At 42.1% G+C, this 24994-nt stretch overlaps 1 protein-coding gene across 2 annotated transcripts in view; it reads right to left on the bottom strand.

The window, feature by feature from the left end:
- The window catches only part of LOC133497875 (protogenin A-like), a 44081-nt gene extending 20853 nt beyond the window's left edge, over window positions 1-23228 (bottom strand). Inside the window, exons 1-8 of one of the 2 annotated variants that reach the window (XM_061814118.1) lie at window positions 22995-23228; window positions 20271-20573; window positions 7200-7344; window positions 6915-7048; window positions 6320-6616; window positions 5158-5317; window positions 3777-4024; window positions 802-966 (exon numbers count right to left, since the gene is read on the bottom strand). In XM_061814118.1, coding sequence (XP_061670102.1) covers window positions 802-966; window positions 3777-4024; window positions 5158-5317; window positions 6320-6616; window positions 6915-7048; window positions 7200-7344; window positions 20271-20573; window positions 22995-23061 — 1519 coding nt within the window. In that variant the 5' untranslated portion in view covers window positions 23062-23228. The remainder of the gene's footprint in view (window positions 1-801; window positions 967-3776; window positions 4025-5157; window positions 5318-6319; window positions 6617-6914; window positions 7049-7199; window positions 7345-20270; window positions 20574-22994) is intronic. The other variant, XM_061814117.1, reaches the window with a different exon arrangement.
- Between the last annotated feature and the right edge of the window lie 1766 nt (window positions 23229-24994).

The raw sequence follows: 24994 nt of genomic DNA, 5'->3' as shown, positions 1-24994 counted from the left end.
AACTTTTCGGTTATTGTACGTGCTGTAATTGAAAAAAAAATCATTTTTACCCACTTTAACACTTCAGAGTCTGTACTATACTTAAGTAAAAGTGTCGGATCTATACTTCAACTAGAGTATATTTTCTTTCCTTGTACAATAGAATGTGAGCACTTTTGCCACCACAGATATGTATTATTCTTATACTATACTATACTATACTATACTATACTATACTATACTATTTCTAACTCTGGACTGCAAATTATGTCCATAAAAGAGTATGCCAAAGCTACAGCTGGCGCTCTAACCAAGAACTATAAGATTTTACAATTCTAAAGAAAGTAATTCCTAGGGTAAAAATAATAACAAATAAGACAAATTGGAAATAAGGGGAATCATATTGTTATTCGTGAATGAAAGCTGCTAATTTTTCTGGTAATTTTTTCAAAGTGAAATTTTAGTAGACAAGAATGGAATTTTCATTTTCAACCCGTATAGAAAGGGAATGCATGTTTGTTCATATTGATGTGGACATGACCTGAAAGTAACATCATGTTCTGCATAGCCAACCATTGACATGAAAATGAGCATCAAGAATCTAAGAGAATGGAAGATTACCATTAACAGAGCCATAAATGATCCTGTGTACACAATAAGAGAGGAAAACACTAACACAGGGATTTAGATATTGATCTTCCCCTTTACGCAAACCTCAACAACGATGCTCATTAACTGCAATAAAACATCTTGAAAACAAACAATAGTGAACCCCTTTTCTTCTTTCTTGTGTTCTAAAGGCAGGATTGTTGAATTCCTCACCATCCTCGAGCGTGTGCTGGAACATGTGGTCAGACATGCGACTGGCTCCCATGGGCATGTAGGCCACCACGTAGAAGGTGTAGTTACGAGCTGGCTCCAAGTCATCAATAATATAGCGAGTCGTATCATTTCCGATGACAACCTGGTACTCCTCGTTGTTTAATCCTGAACAGATGAGGACGTGTCAAATTAGTTAACTGTCAAGTGTCTCCATTCGACACCATGATCCATAAAACATCAGTGTGTCACATTAACCCTTGAACAATCGATCGATAGAAAAAAGTATGCATTCTGTGTCCAATAAGTTGTTAAAAATCAACCAAATAACAGTTGCAAAAACAATTATCTGACAGGAAAATGGAAAAAAAAATCAAAGCTCAGAGCTTGAAGAAAAACTTATTTTTGGACCATTTTCCAGTATTTCATTGACCCCCCCCCCCCCCCACACACACACACACCCCGATGTTTATTGAAAATCCAGATGGACAGAAAAGAGTTATAGGGTATAGGGACATACAGATACAGACAGAGGGGCAGAGTGGACAAGTGGGGAGAGGGGGAACCACAGCAGAACAATAGCGAGACAGTCTAGATATTTGAACACAAGTATCATTACAACAGCTATTTGCAGATGGTGCTGGGGTGGGCGTTGGAGGGACACCCGGTGAGGACATGCAATAACTAACCAAGAGAAACAGATAAGGGAGGACAGAAAAGGGCAGGACAGGATGTGGGAAATTGAGCATTGCAGTGCTACTGTTGAGTGGTGTGGTGGGATTCTTTTTAGCCTCTAAACACCTGCAAGGACCTGTCAGTTGATACTCTAGTTTAACCTGTGTTGTGAGAAGTGATTCCAGCACGAGCAATAAAAGTCTACTGTGAATGTTTCTACGGACGAATAAAAGATAAAGGGGTTCCCAGGCAGCATGAGAGGGCTGCAGCAGTCATCTACTCCAGGGGGCCAGAGCTCATGAGCACTGCCACGAAGCGAATGAGAACCCACACCCCTCCCCGTTATGATGAGTGACAGATCCCCGGCTGACATCACATTGTGGGTGCTGAATGAATCCATTTTCATATAGCCCTCCCACAACCTTTTACATCTTACAAATTACATTTGTTGTTGTGTCCTTTGGCCGAATGCCTCCTTCAAGCCTTCTTGAAAAGATGAAAAAAGTCTGCTTCCTCTTACATTTCACACCCTCTGACTGGGTTCCCGGGTACTTTTATTACTACTTTTGGACACTCAACCACGCAGGCTAATTAGTTTCTCCTTTATAGAGACTCCATTTAGTGGTAGCTCTTGCTGACTGCGTGCTGCAATGTTCAGCTTTTCTCGTAGCCTGTGGAGATGTCAATGCATCTAAATCACAATAAGCATGACAGATGCCAGCAATTTAACAATAACCACTTCTTCTTTTTTTGCCTTATTCATCTCCTACAGGGTCCGGCAGGTGTTCCTTTTTCCCAGTTGAATTCTGTACATTTCCCCTCACCAATTGAAGCGAGTGGAGTGCCGGTCTTGAATGAGTACGTTGATTTTTTCCTAAAGGTGCAACATTGTTCCACTATGACTCTTGCTGTCAATACCAAGAGTTCCCAGGAAGGCTGGAAGTCATTTCTGCTGCCACACTGCAATCCTTGTGACTTGTTGAATAGTTTTCTTTGCTACTTGAATGTTATCAGCCAAAAGAAGGGCCCCAGGTCCTTCAAAGTCCACTGCACTCTCCTCCAAAAGGGGTCTAAATCCTGTTTGTCAAGATAAGGAGGTTTTTCCTCTCTTTTTAGTTTTACTTTATCTGACCACTGCCTTCAAGCATATAAGAGGCAGAAATTACAGGGTTTTTCTTGCTAACATACAGACTTTCATACAGCATTGAGATAAAGTCTGAAAAATTTATAAAATCCAAAACACAAACGAAAAAAGGCTCAAAACAAACTTCTGGTAAAAGAACAACGAACTCTTTCTTTTGGTAGTTTTGGTGCTTTTCATGTCACGGAAGACACTATTGCATGGGTCTTAAAAGATCAGTCAGAATTATCCAGATTTATCGTCAATATTTTATAAAAATACCCACTACAAAAGTGCTTTGTTTGTATTTATATTAAGTATACCGTATTTTCCGCACTATAAGGCGCACCGCATTATCAGGCGCACCTTCAATGAAGGCTTATTTCATAACTTTTTTCATATATAAGGCGCACCTTCAATGAATGGCCTATTTGAAAACTTTTTTTCATATATAAGGTGCACCGCCTTATAAGGCGCATAGAATAGACGCTACAGTATAGAGGCCGGGGTAGCCATCTCGCTTTGTTCCCTCGGAAACCCTGTTTAGTCTTTACTTGGCGCAGATCATCTTGTTGCTTCCTCCACTTCCACGCCATTGATTTGTTAATGTTAAATTCTCTCAATGCTGCTCTATTCCCGTGTTCTACCGCGTAACTGATCGCCTTGAGTTTATACTCTGCGTCGTAAGCGTGTCTTTTAAGAGCCATTTTGGGGTCTCCATGCCGCACACGCTACTTCTTCTACAGGGGAAAATGGAGTCAGCGACTGCTTTCCGTAGTTGCGAGAGCTGTTGCGGCTCACTATTGATCCATATATATGGCGCACTGGATTATAAGGCGGAGTGTCGGCTTTTGAGACAATTAAAGGCTCTTAGGTGCGGCTTATAGTGCGGAAAATACGGTAATTGTACCAAGTGAGTTAGGGTTAAGTTTAGTTGTTGTTGTAGTAGTAGTGTAGTGTAGTTTAGTCTCTAAGTACAGTTCTACAATATGTGTTAAATTTTGTGGGAACGATTCAGGATAAACCAGAACAGAGATTGTAAGAGAGCAGGCCTTGACCACAGCAATGGACAGAAATGACCACCACCATTTATTGTCACAAAGACCAGCTGTCCTAATAATTTTTTTTATATACTGTGTCATATAACAATATGATTTGTGTTCTCATGCATTTTTCCACTCACCCTCAGCCTTCATGTAGTGCACAGAGTAAGCAATAACTTTGTCAGAGTTGTAGAGCGGCCTGTCCCAAGCCAGCAGGATGGCCGAGCTCGACACAGTGTCCGCTCGGATATTTCTGGGCGCGCTGGGGCGGTCCTCCGACATGACCACGATGAGCCTCGCCATGGCGAGCACGGAGCCCTGCTCGTTCTCAGCCTGGCACTGGTAGATGGCGTCGTCCTCGGGAATGATCTGGTTGATGACCAGTTTGCTGTGGGACACACGTGCACACACAAGTTCCTCATCGTGTGCACCCTTTCCGATTGCTTTATTACCTTTAATGAGCGGCGACAGTGAAATAAAGAGCAGGAGCACGTTAGATTGAAATCAATTTCAGTCCCTGATTGTGATTTCAATTATTCAGTTTCCTTCCTAATGTAAGGAAGGACATACATACATTAATTGTTCATCTGGACTGTTTTTAGCTGGCCTAGATTGGTATAAATAAATAAATGAATAAATCAACAAAAAAACAACAAACAATTTTATAATATTTGTAAACTATCCAAGGCCGAAAGTGGCAGAAAAGGGAAGGCAGGTGGAAGGGGGAAAAAAGGGAGCTGTGAGGAGGCTACTACTGAACTCAACTGAAAGATGACAAGAACTTGTGTTTGGGGTTGTGCCACAAAAGGTTATTTGTGCCCCATTCCCTAAAAAGAACAAACAAAATAAATCCGGCTGTAAATGTTTTGTAAGGACGATAAATTAAGAGAAGATCACAAGACTGCCTGAAGTGTCAAAAAGGTGAAGTGTTTTGAACAGAGACAGAAGGGCAATCGTAATTTACATTCCAGTAAGAAAATGTATTAAAAATAGACGGTTTATATTATAATTGAGGGTCTTGTTAATTGACTTTCTAATACTCAGATTAATGCCACAGATGTGCTCTTTTGACGCTGAAATGGACAGTTTGTTGTAGAGTGACATTAGCTAGTGGGCTAGATGTGTTTTTCTAAACTACTCAAAGAAAGACAACCCAAACAAACATTTTATACTGGCCAGAGAGAGATTGTTTGTGCACACCAGGTGAAAGAGGTTTAGTTAACAGTCTGTCCTTTTCGTAGTGGCTACTTCACACATTCAAACTACTCTGGTAGGTGACAAGGCTAAAATCACAATCAATCAAGTCATTTCCCCTGTTTTTTCTGTGAATCTGCCTTGATCAATTGACATGTCAGTGTTTGTTTACGAGTTGTGCCATCGGAGAAAACTCAAACGTTTTCCATGCATAAGTTGCATCATGGTTAAAATGTCTATTGGTTTCCTTCCTCAATCTTCTATGATGCTTATAAAACTCAATGAATCACAGAAATATACAGTAAAATCTGATGTCAAGAACTATACCTGCTATACATCTTGATTCGACCATTGGAGTGAATTCTCTCTCCGTTCTTGAGCCAGGTGATTTGAGGCGCTGGGAAACCCTCAGCTTGGCACACAAAGCGAGCCGTGCCGGCACGCGGACGCGTCAGACTCTCCGGCCACTCCACCAAAGAAGGCGGAGCTGTGGAGGAAAGACATCAATAGGAAATAAATATTAACAACACAATACATGAAATGGACACATTTCGCATTGCCTTGAATACTGATGAATTTTTTCCTTATTTTAGGTGCATTGACTATTTGCGTCCACCTTGCTTCTATTGTCTGTTGTGAAATTGAGCAAATATGAACGGGAATGACTCTTCTTCTTTTCCTTTCGGCTTGTCCCGTTAGGGGTTGCCACAGCGTGTCATCTCAGATAAACGCATATTTGTTTGGCACAGTTTTACGCCGGATGTCCTGAATGACTGAATAATGATTATATTTATAGCAATTGGAATGTAAGCAAGAGGTGGTCGTTTATGGCCATGTACAATAGAAGGGATTTTATTTTTTTGTTTCATAACCAGTGTTAGTGCTCATTCTTCAGTTCCATATCGCAGACTATATTAGCAACACAAGTAGAAGAAAAATAAGGTAGCATTAAATGAATATTTGTAAATGTTCTTTTTTTTTTTTTTTTTTTTTTTTTTTTTTACAATTGTACGAATGCCTGCGTGGCTTTCCTCCGGGCACTCCGGTTTCCTCCCACATCCCAAAAACATTAATTGGACACTCTAAATTGCCCCTTGGTGTGATTAGGAGTGCAGCTGTTTGTCTCCATGTGCCCTGCGATTGGCTGGCAATCAGTTCAGGGTGTACCCTGCCTCCTGCCCGTGGACAGCTGGGATAGGGTCCAGCACTCCGTGCGATCCTCGCGAGGATAAGCGGCAAAGAAAATGGATGGATGGATATGTTAATGACTAATGAAGGGGAACTGAGGTTTATTAAACACTTATAACGAACTGACATTTTTTGAAATTTGAAACAGCATTCAAATGATAATGAGGACCTACTACTACACGTCCTAAAATACTCAAGCTGTTACATTATAGTATATCCAAAATTGTCATCATGCAGTTGCACACAGTAGTTGGATGTAAATATAGAGTACTACAATGCATAAGCATCTGTGTATATTTACCAAGTACAGTAACATTGGCTGCAGCGACAGTGAAGTTTCTTGTCCCAGGAGTAGAAGCTCTGCACACGTAGACCCCTCTGTGCTGGGGTTTGATGTCCGTAATGATGAGATTGCCATTTCCCAGCACTTTGGTGTGGTAGACATCAATAGATTTGCTGTCTGCTCGGCTCCAGGAAATGATAGGTCGGGGGTTGCCTGTGGCCATGCACTCCAGAGTGGCGCTCTGGTGAACCGACACAGAGATGTTCTGAGGCCCGGCTATGATGCGTGGCCTCTGGGGAAGCCGGGGATTGGGAGCTGCCAGAACGTGAAGGGAGCATTAGTACACGTTAAGTGTGGTGTGCACTAAATTGCACCCAGTTGCGGGTCATGCATTTGATCCATGGGACTTCAGTGGTGGCTGGCCCAACTTAATTCACCTCTTAAAACCACCATTATTGCAAATAAAGACAGTCAATAGTATGCAAAAAAATTGCAAAAACAGTGTAAAATTGTGCCAAGCACAACCTCTGGAGTAGTTGCAAATACATCTTTCTCATTCGATTTTTTTTTTTTTTTAAAAACAACATCATACTTGCCACAGAAGCTGACACACCTGAGGTAACGGTGAGCGTGGCCTCCGTGCTGCGTCGCCGGTTTGCAATGTTGGTGCCGACGCAGCGGTAATTGCCACCGTCGGCCCGCTGCACCCCGTGGATCTGAAGAGCGCCGCTCGGCAGGACTGTGATTCTGGGTGAATCAAATACAAGAAATAGAACATAATGCTAGCATGACGTTACGACCTGAGAGGCACTATTCAAAATAACACTGCTGTTGAACAAGTATGCAAAGAAAAAAAAGAAATAGGATGAAGCTGGAGTGAAAACATCAGAGTGCATACCTTTCAGTGGTGAGGGGTAACGTTACCCGATTGAACTCCCAAGTGATGATGGGAGGAGGGTGCGCACTGATTTTGCAGGAAAATCTGGCCACTGAGCCTTCAGTTACCACGATCGACGTTGGCTGAGTTGTAAACGATGAAATACCTGAAGTGGAACAGAACAAACCATGATTTTTAATGGTGTCTTTGAATAAGTGCTTAATTGATTCCTTCACTTCTTAATTGATCAAGTTTCAATCATCTGATGTCTTCAACTTGTTAAATTATTGATTTTCATATGCTACTCCTAGAGAGATTTCCAACAAGGCACAAACAATCCTTAATATGCACAAGTGACTAAAAAAAACAGAATGTGTTGGGGTTTAATATTAGAGTAGGTGGAGATAATGTATATCAGACTTCGACTGAAAACTGCCACAGAGTCAACTTCATCTGACTCAAATTACTTCAGTTAGATCTGGTGTGTCAAGAGTCCAATACAGGTGGACAGTAACAGTGAAACATTAAAACGAGAGTTATTCAAGTAATATTCGTCCCTGTTTGTTCACACGTAATAATAATAAATACAAGACTGGCTCTTAATAGGGAACACAAAGATAGTCGGCGATCGGGGTAAGTAAATTTGCTTAGGACAAAAGAAGGATATGATAACTCTTTAAATTAACTTCAATTTCCACTAATTCCAAAACATTACCATGAAAGGTTTCCAATTCATCATCTTCATTTTCCAACGGCGCTTACCTGAAACCTTCTGGAAATGTACTCGAAATTTTCCAAGTGGTAGAATAGCAATAATAACCAACACTACATCACGTATTATCTCTACACATACTCAAAACTTCAGTCAATGAGGACCAAGTGAGCGACATGAGTTCTTAACAAAATCCCACATGGATAAGGTTTCCTGAAACTGAGCCTTGTCACCAACAGAAGAGCAACGAGCACCTTAAAAGGGCCATAATCATTAACTATAAACTTTACATAGACCCAAGCTTCATCAGAGGCGCATACTTATGTACGGATTAGGGTTGTTTTAGCCTTTCCTATTGGTAAATGCACTCTTTCGACAGTCTTCCGGGGTAGTAAAAGCCTTTAAAAGCCATTAGGTCACACAGCGCTCCCATCCCCCTCTTTGCTCAAAAAGCTTTGGTAACCTCAGGTCAGTCAGTAAAAGAAGCTAGTAGTACTCTGTGATGGGTCACTCACCACGAAAACAATATATTCGATAGAAAGTTACAGCAATGCCTATGTGTACGAAACGATATATCGTTACTGAGGTGACACTTACACGTGCCGAGCGGTTATATTTTGTATTTCAAAATATTCTGCATGTAGCGGAAATGACAACAGTTATTTTTTTTGTCGACACAAATGTGATGAAAGTCGTGTTGCAGTTGATTGATCACTGATGCCCTAAATACTTTTTCAGAATTGTACAGCGGTCCTCAAACCAGTTTAATACGAACATATTTGATAAATAAAAACAAAAGATTAAACATACACCACACAATTACACTGGATGTAGTTGTAGTAATTAGTACGAGGCTGTATCTTAAAGTCCGTGTCAATCTCGAGTATAATATAACTCAAGTAAAAGTAAAAATAATCCTTCAAATATTTAAAGCAGTCAGTGGAAGGAACTTATTCAAACTACAGGGGAGTCCTCGTCTACGACTGAGATCCGTTCCTACAGCAGCGACTTAACCCGAATTTGGACTTAAGTCGGATTCCACCATTAAAGTCAGAATTTACATCAAAATACTTTGTATAAAAAACAAATACATTGGAATAAACAAGATGATGTACTTAGCATTACTGCTGAGAGGTGGATGGAGAAGAAGGGGGGGCTGTGTTTAGCTATTGCGAAGGAACCTGGTCCTCAATCCTCTCCATCTCGACAAGTATCAAAGAATCTTGTTTTGTGAACATTGCATCCGGCATAGGAACGGAACCCTTCACATGCGCTAAAAAACGGGCTTTGTCTTTAATAATTGTCACTACGGTCGCCTTGGTGGTGTTGGTGTCTTTCCTTTCTCCAATCTTTTTATGATCTTGAGCTACGTTTCCATGGTAATGAATTTTGTTTTGGCTCCAGAAGCATTGCTAAAAGACACATCTTTCTTCTTTGAGGCAATAATGTCTAAAAAGGAGGGTGAAAAATGTGAAGATACTCCCGGCGCACAAAAACGGATAAGCATTAGCCAGACAAAACGGCAGACGGGACAGGCGTTGTAAAGTCGAAACGTCTTAAGTCGAGACCATCTTAACCCGAAAACTCCCTGCACTCTGACCAGTACAAATTATCCAAGCACTGTCACCCACATCTGGGTATATTAAATAGGGCATCATCGATACTTTATCTCGTTGGGGATCATAGAAGTCCTGTGGTGGTACCCATTGCACTTTATCTATTTATTTACTAATATTAAGTGTGACATGATCTCAAACTTACTTCTACTTGGACAAATGCACTCCATTTCAGTCATATCAGTCACTGAGGAAAAATTATTCAATGCAAAACTTTGAGAGCAAGATTTTGCTTCGACCATTTTTGTCATTGAAATATTCAACTTAACTGAATAAACGCTACAGTCTTAGTTGAGTGCACTACAGTTGTTTTATGAAAATCAATGAGATGAGAAATATCACAGCTTTGTATGCTGTCAGTAGCTTTCTTTGTCAGAACCCAGCCCTCTTTTTTTATTCTTTTTTTTTTTTTTTTTTTTTTGTTGCACCAACCAGTGTCATGTTTAATCAGATTAGTCCGGAGCTGTTGCCCCTCTGTTGTAAGATCCACTCTGGGCGCTCGGTGTCAGTTGGGAAAAGGTATTCCAGCCCCCCTCTTCTTCACACACACAAGCCCACACTGACCCCGAACCCCACCCCCATTCCCCCACGTTAATGCTGGAGTGATCTGGCTTGAGGGCATGAGAGATGAGCAGCACTGATCCTCTGCATCCCTACTCAGGAAAAAAAAATAATTGTCAGCTTGACAAACAGCGTGATGATCATTGATTATTGATCATCTACTCAGTCAAGGTGGAAAATCGATGATTGCAGGGCTGCACTTACAGCTGAGAATAGACCACTGACCTTAAGACTTTAGGTGGTGAGGTTTCCCAAAGACTCAAATACATGCATTAATTCATAAAAGCTAACACACCCTCAAGAGATAGCAACTAATATAATGATATTTTACAGGTTGGTATCTTAAAGTTATTCTCATCGACCGTTTGTATTTTTTTTTCAAGAATTTGGAGCATAATGAATACTTGAGTTCATTCCCCAAAAGCAAAAAGAAACTGACCATCTGCCCTTCCCCAGTAAGATGACCTCTAACTTCTGACCTCCACAAATCCCGCCCAGTGCCAAGATCAGGCAAAACTATGCATGGCCTGACCACCCCTGTGCAGCTTTATAAACTCGCTCACATCACATTGCTGACTTTTCAAGAATAGCATTGTGTGTTGTTCTCTCACAGCCTATCTGACTCTATTTCCCTAAAATCCAGTCATCTATCTTCTGAAAAGTGGGGTGCACCCTGAATTTGTCTTTGGTCAATCGAAGGGCAATATTTCCCAAAAAAAGGAAATCAATACAGTAATAAGCAATGGCGAGAAAATTGGCTTGTATTTAAGTTTAAATAATGTTACCTTTTTGTATTGTTCCTTACAACAGATGTCAAAAACTCGGCAAACGGAAGGTCAGCGAACAGGTCAAGCCCAAACAAAGGTTCCCTTACAAAATACCAGGAATTAGTTCAGCCTCTCTGCTCTGGTTACTGTGATCAGTCACTAGTCTACACAGTTCAACATTGCCACAAAACCACAACCACAAAAAAATAAGACGTGCAGTTACCCTAAAATATGGAATTGCTGTAAAATGATTATTAACCCTTTCCGGGCAGGGTTGCAAATTTGCAACAGGTTTAATATAATCAAAAATTTTAAGTCCAGAGTATCATTTTCTGAAAGTATCAGATTTTTACAAAATTACAAAATTTTATTTGGTCCAGAGAGGGTTAAATCCTCTTTGTAATTATTTTTTCCAGTTTCATGACGACTTGACTAATTTAAATGGTCAAAACGTAATGAAATAAAAGGGGTTTTATAAAGACTGTATGCTCTCATGTTCTGTTTGTGTGTTTGGCGAGGGCACTACACTTCCGCAGTTGCTCAATCCCCGCCCGCCTAAAAAGTCACCCAAGCAAGGGTGCCTCTGAAGCTGGCTCGTAATGCGAAAAACTCCCAAGTTGAGACACGGCTAATCAACATCTCTGCGACTTTAACTACATGCGCGCTTCCAACAATGCTCTCCTGTCCGAACTCAACCTGCCCCCGAGGGTCCAATCATTTAGGGGAGACGTTAAAATTGATCACCTCATTCATTAAACTCCATACTAAAAGAATGTCAGACGACAAAAAAAAAAAAAAAAAGTCTCTCTGCGAAGGCCCCACTGAAAAAGTTTGAAAAGCGCTCTTGTTGCAGATGAAATCAGTCAATGCAGTTCTATTGAGCTGGGTCACTAATTAATTGAAGAAAGAGGCCTTAAGAACACACAGTGGCTCCGCAGAAAGAAACTGACTGATAAGCCAGAGGAGAAGAATGCAAAGCCGAAAAAACCCAGCATATCAATCAGTGGCAGGCTGGCAGATGTGCCGTCGCTCTATGCGGCCTGCAGGACAGTCAAGTGACCGCTGGCCTGGCTGCACAAAGAACTATTCCCTTGAGCAAGCGGCGTGACCCCTGAAAGCCGAGGGGGAGCACTCATCTCCCTTCCTCCCCCGGCCCCTTATCTCATCTCCAAAGTTTTTTCAATCATTCGACACTTGCCTTCCACACACCGCACACAGTGACTGCATTGTCTTTAATCTCCATAATAAAGGTCAATGTGTAGGTATGGATTGTTTAACAACACCTTCAGTTTACTTTGAGATAACTTGGTTATAAACAAAACGACCACAACATTGGCTGCACTTGCACAATTCAAAAAGAAGCAAAACGAGAACTGTTTCAATCATGACAATTCCTCAGTTTTGATTGACACTGGCAGTGAGGTATAAATTCAACAATACTTTTATTACCCTGGTTGTAATTAGCTGTCATGCATCTACACTCACTCATGCAGCTAAATAAGTCCACCATATTAATACAAAGTTGATGGAGTGCTGTTCTAAACCACTCCAAACTTATCACCACAATTAAAAAAAAAAAAAAAAGATCCTGTCATGGCCGTCGGTGTAACTAAGAAAATTTAAGTATTATTAGAAGGAAGATTAGAGACTGGGCTCTCTTTGGCTGCCCTTCATTCCACTGAACAATTTAGGGACACCTTTGACCTCTGAGCCTGGCATTGAGGGGAACCATGGTAACCTTTCGTGTCCAGCAGAGGAGGAAAAACAAGATTCCACGCTTTCCGTTGTCTAACGGACGGCCATTTCATTCATCCGTGCCACAGCTTGCGCGGTGGAAAGTTTGCTCCCGTCCTATTAGACTTCCTTGTAGCACCACAGCAGTACAAGTACTTAGCAACTATAAATAACGGCATGTGAGGTTTAACCTATTGAAACAAGCCGCACAATAAAAATGACATTTGTGAGAGCCATCCCGGGTTTGACACACTGGTATTCTGGGATACCACTAGTGCAGGGGAGCATTAATGCCCCATTAAAGCTTTTTACAGGCTCCAAGGCCCTGTATAAGACTAGTGACCATTGGGCTTAAAATTTACTAGCAAGGTGACCATAACAAGCATGTAATGTCCACATTTTCTAATAGATCAGGAAAAGTGAAAATTGATGACCTTTTGACATTTTCATGAGTAAGAACTGTAAAGGGAGTTTTATCCTACTATATCATGGTTGAAACGGGTTTTCGAGCCTTTAACAAGTCTGAATTTAAAGTTGCGTGCCGTCAGTACAGTACCACGTCAGTCACTCACATTTGAAAAATGTACGGGTGTGGTCAGTCATGCGCGCAGATAAAGTTGCGGGTGTGATTAGGGACGGAATCTCAGTATCTTAAAATAACTTACTGGATTAATATAACAGAACTGTAAATGAAAAATAAAATAAACAAATACACAACTAAAATGGAAAAAAAATTCTAACTCAAATTATCATTTCCAATTTCAACTGATATTAGTAGAACCTGATTTAATACGGTATTTAAAACTTTTCATCAAGAATAATTCTGGATTTGACAGACTTTATCTGAAGAAAGGTTAAATGCACTGGCCTGTCAAGGAATGAACACGAACAGTCTATACCGGCAATGTTTTGAAAATGATGAAAGTTTAGTTCAACACAATCGGCGTTCGTGGCAACAAGCTAAGTGTGCGTTGAAACAAACATTCCTGTTGGCAATCGGGATGTATTGTTATAATCTAGCGTAATTTACGGCGCTATCTATTGTCAATCCATTGATGAAAGCTAGCAGTAGATGATCTATATCTCCCTAAAGCATGTAGAGGGCAAAGGTTTTCAAGTTCAAGATAACCCGTACCACGGGGAAAATGACCGTTCGCATTTAGATATATGTACGGACTCGTCTAACGTTAGAACTTAGATCAAGTCAAAGTAAATCACAATCTCATACTTATTATAGTTAGGTACTGAAAAATGACCTGTGTTATATCCCAGAAATGTTTTCAGTGTGACTGAATTTCCTTTGGCGAGGCTCATGATGCTGATGACTTTCGACGTAAATGCGCTCGCAGTACATGAAGAAGCTCTGAACATGCGCTTTCAGCCTAACTTCCGTCCACGCTCAGTACGTTTAACTTGTATTTACTGTTTTCGGGTGAATCCTGATTGTTTAGGAGAAGGCTTTTTTTCTTAACGTTTATGAAATAAACACATACATATAATGTCAAGACTACACAAAATAAGCGACGCCTTTCAATACCTATTTTTTTTTTATTCGTAATAAATTTTACACGCGTGATTTTTCATGCTCGACTGTGCAGGTTTGTGAGCACGGTCGCGCTTGTCAAATGTGAGTGACTGCCACGTTGTGCCATAGCATGCCAAGCAACAATTATGTCTACTGTGAGAAACTAAGTGCAAGAAGATACTGAGAGGAACAGTAGTTATTCAAAAAAAGAAAGAGAGAATACATGTATGTCAGTAATCTTGCATTACGATGGCAGACGTTTGTTAGACGAAATTATTAATTAGTCAATTATTAATCAGACAAAATCCACCAAAATCTGGCTGAACATTTTTTTTATCCATCCATCTTCTTGGCTGCTTATCATCACGAGAGTGGCGGGGAGTGCTGGAGCCTATCCCGGCTGTCAACGGGCAGGAGGCGGGGTACACCCTGAACTGGTCGCCAGCCAATCGCAGGGCACATAGATACAAACAGCCACACTCACAATCACACCTAGGGGCAATTTAGAGTGTCCAATTAATGTTGCATGTTTTTGGGGGTGTGTGCCACACAGGCAGGGCCGGGATGGAACCCGGGTCCTCAGAACTGTGAGGCCAACGCTTTACCAACTGCCGCTGCCAATTGTGTACAACATTTAATGAATTTATTCTTTTAACTTTGATTTCAGTTTTATAGTATGAAAGTGAAATAAACCACTTGAAACAACCACACGATGCATCTTCTTTGGAGAAAAGTCTCCTTTTCCTTTCATCACAGTGGAGTTATACGATAGTACGCCGTATCTTGAAAGCGAGAGCGTGAACAGCTGCTCATAAACACTTTAAAAAGTGTGTTTTATTAAGTGTATGTTTAAATTTCTTTAAAGCATGTGGGAGCGATACAAGCCTCTTTCAGACAGATATTGGCATATTGAGCCATAACAGAAGATGGCTCTGCCTTTTACACCTAATCCAGCTTGTTGTAAGTGCTTTCACACCCCCGAAACACCTTCCAGCAACCAATAATTGGATTGCAACATCAGCACAACTGTCTTGCCAGACGGTTGTGTGAAAATTTGTTTAAGTACATCAGGGAGGAAGAACTGAGTGTCAGGTGTTAAACTTCAAGCCCCTCTCCGGACATTGCGGAATACCCTTACATACACGTAAGTGAATTAAACGTGTGATACTATCATTAACGGCAGAAAATGACTGTAGACAGAAAAACGCAGAGAATCGCTGGCTTTTAACAAGGAGCGTGAAAGGGACAACTGTTGCTATTAATAACATTACCATAATTTCCGGCCTACAAGCCGCGACTTTTTTCACACGCTTGCAACCCTGGTTTATGCGGTGATGCGGCTAATTTGTTAATTTTTTTTTAACAGCTGCAAAGAGGCACTCAAGCGGAAAAGGTAAGAATGAAACCAGTGGAATATATGTGCAGAGGAAGTGACTTTTACCGGCCCTGTTAGCGCTGCACTAGCGTTAGCGCTGTGCTAGCGTGTTGCTGCTGTGTTACTGGCGTGTCTTAGTGATATTTACCGGTTTACCGATTTAAGTTTTATTTTAACCAGCTCTGGTAGCATTAGAGTTAGCACTAGAGGAGAGCTAGCATTAGCACTAGCTTTAGCGCGGCGCTAGCATTAAATTCTTTCTGTGTACCTTCTTTGTTTGTAAATATCTTGCGTTTGAATGCGGGTTTCAAAGTGGGCACTTGCAGCTTTTACGCAGCTGCGGCGTATGTATGTACCAAATGGTATTTCTTTTACAAATGTACTCGGTGAGGCTTATAACCAGGTGCGCTCTATAGGCCGGGAATCACGGTAATTAAGGTTTCGGTCTGCTTAAATTTAAAACGGGTACTTGGCCGAGCCGTCGGATGTCGGAAAAAAAACAAAGTGGTGGAGGGTGGAGAGGGGCCTTTCCTGGCAACGGATCCGACTTGGGAATCTCATTTCGTGCGGCACGATGGAGCAGCTGTAAAGCGTTGGCCTCACAGCTCAGAGGAGTCACTCTAAAAAAAATTATCATAAATATACGGTTAGATATCCTAAGATTGCATTTTTACTGTCAAACTGTATTGCCATCATGAAAACAGCCTCCTACGTGACTGGTGATGGTATCCGAGGCATTACATAATACACATGTCAGCAATAAAGCTGAGCCAACACTCGCCTGAGACATATGTCAAGGCATTGATTTTCTATCACGCTGACAAGACACCTTCGATATCAACTTTCCAAGAATTCCAAGAAGCGGCTGCTGTGCTCCGAGTTGGTTGTGTCCAGAATTCCCTTCTTACCAGTGGATGGACCACAGGTAAGATGGAGTCCCTCCACCAAGAAGGTTTGGAGGAGCGTTGGGCATAACAATCCATGCACCCATCTATTTTCTATAAGAACGTGTCCTCATTATTTTTGCGGGTGAGCAGGATCCAGCTGACTTTGGCTGAAGCCATCGTGGTGTGTTAGAAAGTCAATCATAAAGCACATAGAGACAAACGAGCAAATTAAAATTAATAGGTTAATTAGCTAAAGGGAAATTCCGGTGGTTTGGAGTAACAATGTATCCAATAGGTCACGTAATATGTACTCTATTTTGACAATGTGATGTTAAATCCTCTGTCATTTAATAAGGTTTTGAGAAGATTTTTTATTGACAATTACGAATTTTCAGGGGTGCTGCCATTTTCGCAAGTCACATGACCTACGTGGGCGTATGTGACGTGTTACGTGCCGTTCCAAACGCTTATGCCCAGCACTGATTTCTCAGCTTTATCCTTATCCGATGAAGAAATAGCAGTATCGGTTGATCGGGAAGACGGAGGAATACTTCCATACGGATTTGAACCTGTGGCCGTAAGTAATGCCGCCGAGTGGCGGAGCCGTGAGGTAAGCTCCACCGAGCGGCAGAGCAGTGAGCTCGCTCCCCGCCGACCCAGGAGCTCACTTGCGGGGGAGCGAGCTCTGTATGGAAGTATTCCTCCATCTTCCCGATTAACAGATACTGCTATTTCTTCATCAGATGAGGATAAATCCGAGAAATCCCCGCTGGGCATAAACGGTGTCACATGTAATGGAGCGTTTGGAACGACACGCAACACACCACGTACACCCACGTAGGTCATGTGACTCGCAAAAATGGCAGCGCCCCTGAAAGTTCGTAAATGTCGATAAAAATCTTCTCAAAACACAATTAAATGTGAGAGGATTTAACATCACATTGTCAAGATAGAGTACATATTACATGACCTATTGGATACATTGTTAATGCAAACCACTGGATTTCCCCTTTCAGTAATGAGTGGTATTTATCCAAATAAGGATTGCACTATCGCTTTTGTTAACAGTGCGAGATTTTATGTCATTTGGAGTGCTTCAAACTAGGACTGTTCAATCTCTGATTCCCATTCCACTGTTTAGAAATGTTAATGCATTTATTCTTATTTCGACACGGTGTCCACAACAAAGACGGAGCTGCAAAAATTGTCCCAGACATGATTATCGTCATAGCAAGTAAACCTCCGCTGACAGGCTGCAGGAGGCCAAAACTGGGGAATCAACCGATGGTCTAAAATCCCCCATTAAACAGAAATCTATTGACAAAAGTCACGATGTGGCTCATGTGTCGCATTCCACTTCATCAGGGCCAAATCCCTCCTCACCTTCGTGCTCTAGTGACGCTCGCATTGATAAACTAGCAGCACTAACAACATGTAAACTTAGAATCAATGTCTAATCCTTCACTTTTTAACTGATCCAATTAGCCTCGCGGGGGTGAACAGCTCCTGCAGTTCTGGCCCGCCAATATCAAGACTGATTAAGAGCTTTTCTTTTGGGAACACATTCGGAAGAATGGCGGAAAACAGCGGAGGGTGAATGAGATTTTCAGCTTGTGACTCTGTGGCAAGGGCGGCAGGAAAAGAGAAGAATTGTGCAAAGCCTGCAGCCACAACTGACCTGCAATAAAGTTTGGTCGTTTGGGCCGGCGGTACACGGACGCACCGATTCACATTTGTGTGTGTGTGCGTGTAATACTTGGAACAAACCCCCCTGTTACCACTATGTCCTTCAACTGAGCACTTCTCAGGTATGTGTAAATTTTATGAGCTTCCAGATAGACCCTCAAGCAGGCTTTAGTGTCATTTTAAAACAAACTTGTAAAGCTTATGGGCCGCTCTGACATTAACTATTACCTTAAAATGCCCCCACCCACCAAACGGGACCACATCTTGACTGCCACCAAGGAACTTGCAGTTCTTTTACATTGACCCAACCAAAGTTTTTATAGCTTTTCTAAAAAACAGACGAAAATAAAATCAGCCGTAACTCTGGGACAGCAAGCGCGGTAGAAAATGGAAGTCGAGGAAGACTTTTCACAAACAGACACAACAACCTCTTAACACGTGCAAATATGGAAAGCCATTTGAGTGTTTGTTCGATATTTTTCACATCCATCTTAAGGACCACGTACTAGTACGCCCTTTGTCCTCAACAGTAGGACAATTCAATGATACCAATGATGTTGACAACTGCATGGTACTAGTACTCCTCGTGACATTATACCTTTGAACTACTTAACATTTAGATACAGATTTTTTTGCTTTACTAATGTTACTAGGGCGGCAGGGTGGATTAGCTGGTGAAGTGTTGACCTAACAGTTCTGAGGTTCTGGGTTCAATCCTGGCCCCGCCTGTGTGGAGTTTGCATGTTCTCCCCATGCCTGTGTGGGTTTTCTCCGGGCACTACGGTTTCCTCCCACATCCCCAAAACATGCGACATTAATTGGACACTCTAAATTGCCCCTAGGTGTGATTGTGAGTGCGGCTGTTTGTCTCCATGTGCCCTGCGATTGGCTGGCAACCAGTTCTGGGTGTACCCTGCCTCCTGCCAGCTGGGGTAGGCTCCGGCACTCTCCACGACCCTCGTGAGGTTAAGCGGGTAAGAAAATGGATGGATAGTATTATAGTAGGATGTATTTGTCAACAACTGTGAACTAGATCAGTGATTTCCAACCTTTATAGAGTCAGGAAGGGCATCCGGCGTAAAACTGTGCCAAACAAATGTGCGTTCATCTCAGATGACACGCTGTGGCGACCCCTCACGGGACAAGCCGAAAGGAAAAAAAATAGAGCCAAGGCACATATTTTACAATTGAAAAATCCCACGGCACACCAACAAACGTAAATCTCACCAAAAATGGATCGATTAATTACTGTATGTACTTCCTGCCATCTAATAGAAGAGTATTTTTGTTGTTGTTGTTTCTGTCATTGTGCCTCACTGGCATAAATAGATGAATAAAGATACATAATTTCTTGGAAATAAATGTTTTTTTACTAATTATATAAAATTGGATAACTTCTCACGGCATACCTGAAGAGCGCTCACGACACACTAATGTACACCAGTACACTGTTTGGGAATCACTGCACGAGATGACTACTTGTATGCCAAAACTGTGCTTCTAGTGTGCTAAAATGTCACACAGGAGTGGAAGGCAGTCGCAGGAAAAAATTACTAGTAAGACACATACTGGTTAGTGAGCTAGTCCATTCTGCTGACAATGTATTAATTTTTATAGAATTACCCAGGCCTAGTTAACGGATATCATGAAGAATAACAAATAAGTATTCTGTTTTCCACCCTGAAAAGCTAGTCAAGCAAACGCCACAAAAAGTGTACTTCACTGAAAGAGAAATGTAAGGTGGCGAGCTTGATAAAAACACTAAATGTCTAAAAAAAGTGGCCGCCAAATTTATTTCCTACTGGAGGGGAGAGGGGCGAGCGAGACGTCCCAGCATTCTGCTTAGATATTCTCCCCCCTCCCTCCTTGAAACTCGGAACGCGGCATTGAGGGAGAACGCATTCCAAAAGAACAATTCCTCCAACGACAGGGGTGCAATAACATGAAAGCCCGGCCCGGTGAATAGGGGTCATCTGCTCTTTAGCTTTTGGTGGCGGTATCCTGGACAGCGCCGCTTCTTCATTAACACACCAATGGGCACCTCTCCCCTCCCGAACCGTATCTTTCTTTCGGGCGCCGCAGCCACCCTGAATGCAACACTGCGCGGCAAACACGACTTGTGCAAATAAATCCTCATCTCCTGATGCTTGAGGTGAAACGGCGAAAACAAATTGCTCAGCAAACATCCATAAGACGAGGCTCGGAAACCGATTCCGACGTCATACTCACTCGCGATTGTCAGCCGGGCCCTCTGGCTGAGGATGGCTCCGTACTTGTTCTGAGCAAGGCACTGATAGAAGCCTTCATCTGATTTGTCACCTCGTCTGCTCTCCACTTCGGAAATGTAAAGGGAGCTGTTGGAGAGCAGGTAGACCCGCTCGTTCTCCGCCAACTTCGCTCCGTTCCTGAGCCATCGGACGTCGATGGGCGTCTCGCCGTGAACCTGACAGTCCAGAATGACGGCCTCTTTGCGCAGGGCCGTCACATCGTGAGGCTCCTTGATGAAAAATAACTCGCTGAAGCAGAAAACGCCTGAAAAAGAGAGGAGATGGGTCAGAAAAATATATAGATCAGGGGTGTCAAACTCATTTTTGTGGAGGGCCACGGTTTCAGAGGGCTGTTATTACTGCGAAACCATAAAAATCTTCAACTGCTATATCATATTGACATGAAATATACAAGCTAGTTCTGGAATGAGAAATCAAGCGTAATGGGTTTTTCAACTAATGTTGATGTTTAGCAACTAACAAAAATGCTTGCAATGTCTCATCTATGATATGATCATTTGAAACTTTGGTGAAGAATTGAACAAAAATCATGGGAGATACACATGATTTGGCTGCACGGGCCATATAAAGTCATCCGGCGGGCCGGATCTGGCCCCCGGCCCTTGGGTTTGACACCTGTGATAGAGATCATATGGTCAATACCACAGAGCATTAAGCAGTGAACGCTTGATAATTTCGGAATTTGTCCCTGCACCCTGACTATCCATCCATTTTCTTTGCCGCTTATTCTCACGAGGGTCGCGGGGAGTGCCGGAGCCAATCCCAGCTGTCAACGGGCAGGAGGCGGGCGGGGTACACCCTGAACTGGTCACCAGCCAATCGCAGGACACATAGAGACAAACAGCCACACTCACAATCACACCTAGGGGCAATTTAGAGTGTCCAATTATTAATGTTGCCCGGAGGAAACCCACGCAGGCACGGGGAGAACATGCAAACTCCACACAGGCGGGGCCGGGATTGAACCTAGGACCGCAGAACTGTGAGGCCGACGCTTTACCAGCTGAGGCACCGTGCCGCCTCACCCTGACTATAACACGTCAAAATTTCCCAGCAATCATTTCTTATAAGGTTTAGCATACAGGAAAGTCAGAATTTAAATGGAATTTCACTTTTCAACCATAACATGCCGGACAGTAGTAAGGTAAACAGGAAAAGCAGCAGCGGAATTATTAGGCAGAAGAAAAGGCAGAGAAGGTCCACAATGTACTTTTGTGGGTTTCCGTAATAGTTGTTGTTCTAGAAATTAAATGCCAGTGAGTATTTTGTGCTGTTTGAATGTGTTACTGCTTCATGTGTGCTTAAGTAGCAGTTCGAAACCTTTTTAAAATCCCCATTATAGCAATGCTAATTTCCATTAGCTTGTGTGGCATTTGACATTGAGCTAGCTGACTTTCAATGGATGAAATTATTTGCTTGGGTTGAACATTTTGGTGTTTAAATATACCATGTTTGATTCTCTTTTGCTGGCAAGGTGCAGCTCGGCGAATATAGCTGGGACAAGCTCCAGTATGCCCGCGATCTTAGTGAGGATAAGCGGTACACAAAACGAATGGATGGGTGGATGATTCGCTTTTGTTTTCTGTGTCAGTTTTACAGTAAACTTCAACTGGGAGTGAAAAAAGGAAGCAAGCAGGCTTTGCCTCTAATTAGGAGAAATGTGTGACTGAGTCCTCTATTGTTTTCCTCAAAGTGATGTTGTACTATAGTCTCATTTCTTGACAGTGAGAGATTGAGAACAGGCGCAAAGCAATGGTTTAAAAGCGTGTTTAAATACGTTTTGACATGTTTTAACCATATAGGAATGGCAATTCTGTATAAAACAGCATTTTGTGTAGTCTCTATAATCACTGATTTTCACAAACAAATCATACACTGTAACTTTAAAATGTTTTGGGGAAGAAAGTTGAAACTTTTTTATCATGTGAACATTGCATCAAAAAACAAATAAGTGGACTGTGGCACACGTATTTGCAAATATTACATGCTTTCTAAGGCAGACTCCAATTTCCTAAATCAGCTACATCTATAATTTTATCAAATAGGATAAGGATAAAAATGTAAACAACTCAAAAGACCATTCCATAATGACGAGCTGCCCCTCTTAAAACTGTTGTAAACACTTTGCCAGACTCATTTTTGGAATGCAACACGCTGTACCATGAAAAGATTTAAATTAAGACCAACATTAACAACTCCTGTACACTATTGGTTATTTTTTGTTTCCATTTAGTAATATAGGTAACAGTGTTTCCTTGTTACAAATACAGCTCAACGCGTGTGATGATTTAAAGTCCATTTTTAATATCATGACACTAAGTTAAGTAAATGAGATATCGAACCTCAAGCGATAATGTTAAATTAGTGCTGAAGTTCGGCGACGTTGACTTAAAAAGTGATGCAAAGATGCGTCCAAATGTAATTTCCATGTGACACGTTTAGTCGAAAATCTTTCATTTTACGTTTTTTCCCCCCACTAAATATTCATTTGAAATTTGTACACGTACGATATTAACAACCCGACTCCCTCGCAAAATCTAAATGTTGTCGGATTTATTTAACACACAACTGATGCTGAGATTGACAGTCGTCCTTTGAACTCCCTCCGGTTGTTGTTACTGTCCATGTGGTGACGACAAACTTCGAAAAAGTCCCCCGAACATACCTGAGATCGGAAGAAAAGCGGCCAGGAACAGCAAATGCTGATATATTTCCCTTTTGACAAGCGCCATTTACGTGAAAGGTCCTCACATGCTAGCAAGCTAGCTCGTTTCTCGCAGCGACTTCCTCCGAATGAGGCGCCGGCCGGCCGGGACTGCTGCGGGGAGAACCTGCCTCGGGGGGAGATAGTGACCAACGAGTGCACTAGTAGCCCACCCTCCTCCGGACTCATCACTCTCATTCATCACCGCTCGCCATCATTTGAAAGTTTCCGGATAATGGCGGCATCTAGCGGTAGCTAAGCCGTTTTCACCATTGATTTGATACGAGTACGCTATTTTGCTCTCACTAGTAGAATTAATGTGTGGGTGTCTAACTTACTAGTGACGTTTTTGATATTTCTGCGCACAAGTAGGACACTTTTCACATACTAACTAGCAGGACAACTACATGTTGCTCGTAAGGCTAAAACTGTGAACAAGTTGACATCCTACTAATTCTACAAGTGTGAAATGTTAACTACTAGATTTTATTTTGTCACTAGTGGTATTAGTAGTACTCAGTTGTCATATAGCGCAGTTTAGCTTCACTAGTAATATGGTCATTGACCTACTATTATATCAAAGTTGTTCTACAAGTTAGGACAAAGAGTGCACTAGTACCTGGACCTTCAGATAGATGTCAAGGATATGGAACAAACGCTCAAGGTTAGTCCCCCCCCCCCATTCTAGTGCCCAATAGAACTCATAAAAATAAACCAATTTCCTAAGGGCGATAAGTACAAAAATATATGTTAAAGCCCGAGTGTCATCCCTCTAAACATTCTCAAATAGGTATTGAAATGAAAAATACATATAACATTATTCACTTCAATGTCTATATGAAAAAATAAATATGAGCGGAGAGCGCGTCATCCATGCGCAAAGTTGCGGAAGTGTCATTCGACATCCAAGTGGTCGCCATATTGGGTGCATCTCCTGCCCGTGACCTCACCCCGGACATTCACCATTGAAAACACGCTGTGGCCTCTACTATGGGAGACGAACACGCCTCTTCTTTACACGGAAGCTCTTTTCGAAGAAGAGAACATCTCACAACCGAGTGAAGTGATCGGGGCAATATTGCCCTATTGTTTCGAGCCATATTCAAATGATATGTGGATCACTTCTAACGGAAAACAGACTCCCAGACAGTATGTATGAGCCAGCCCGGCCGAAGCCGTGCTCGTCCTCGTCCGCCCACCTACTATGGGACACAGAAGCTCTTTTCAAAGAACAGAACATCTCACAATCAGGTGAAGTGACCAGGGCAATATTACCCTATTGTTTTCAGCCATATTTAGATGATATCCGGATCACGACCAAACCGCATGCGGCCAATCCACCGTCCCCGTCTGATCCACCTCCGCGCGGAGCCACCCCGGCCGAAGCCGTGATCGGCGGACACGGAGCCGATGGGCACATCGACACATTTAGCACCTTACGGACGTGGATATTTTGTTAAGTTTTGAAAGGATTATGTCCTACCACCCAACTATTGTTTTTTTTAGTAGCTGTATACACACTTACCTGTCATTTGGAAGCCACGAAGCTCTTGTCCTTTGCACCCGTGCAACGAACCGGTTCTCTTGGAAAATTATGAAGAGTAAATCCATCCTCCCGAGTGGTCGAGCAATATCCAGGAATGCAACGAGCCGGTATTTTGGCTAACACGAAGGAACAACGAGCTACCTTCCCGCAGGTAAAACCAATAGAATGAAACGAGTCCGCTTGAGTGCGCTACTGCCCTTAACGTCACTTCCTGCTTCTTGTCGAAAACAAATCCCTCGAGAGGATTTTCATGGCGGAGGATACAAAAAGCCATGGACGTCAAAATCAGATTTTGTGGTGAAAAAACGGATGTGTCCATACCGGCTGCTGTTTTTTTTTTTTTTTTATTAATAACATACTAAAAATCATCCATTTCATGACCCTTGAACTAACAAATTCCAGGTAAAAGACAGCT

Source organism: Syngnathoides biaculeatus, chromosome 3 (assembly GCF_019802595.1).
Source record: "Syngnathoides biaculeatus isolate LvHL_M chromosome 3, ASM1980259v1, whole genome shotgun sequence".
Lineage (NCBI taxonomy): Eukaryota > Metazoa > Chordata > Actinopteri > Syngnathiformes > Syngnathidae > Syngnathoides > Syngnathoides biaculeatus.
This window is presented reverse-complemented; position numbering and strand designations above follow the sequence as displayed.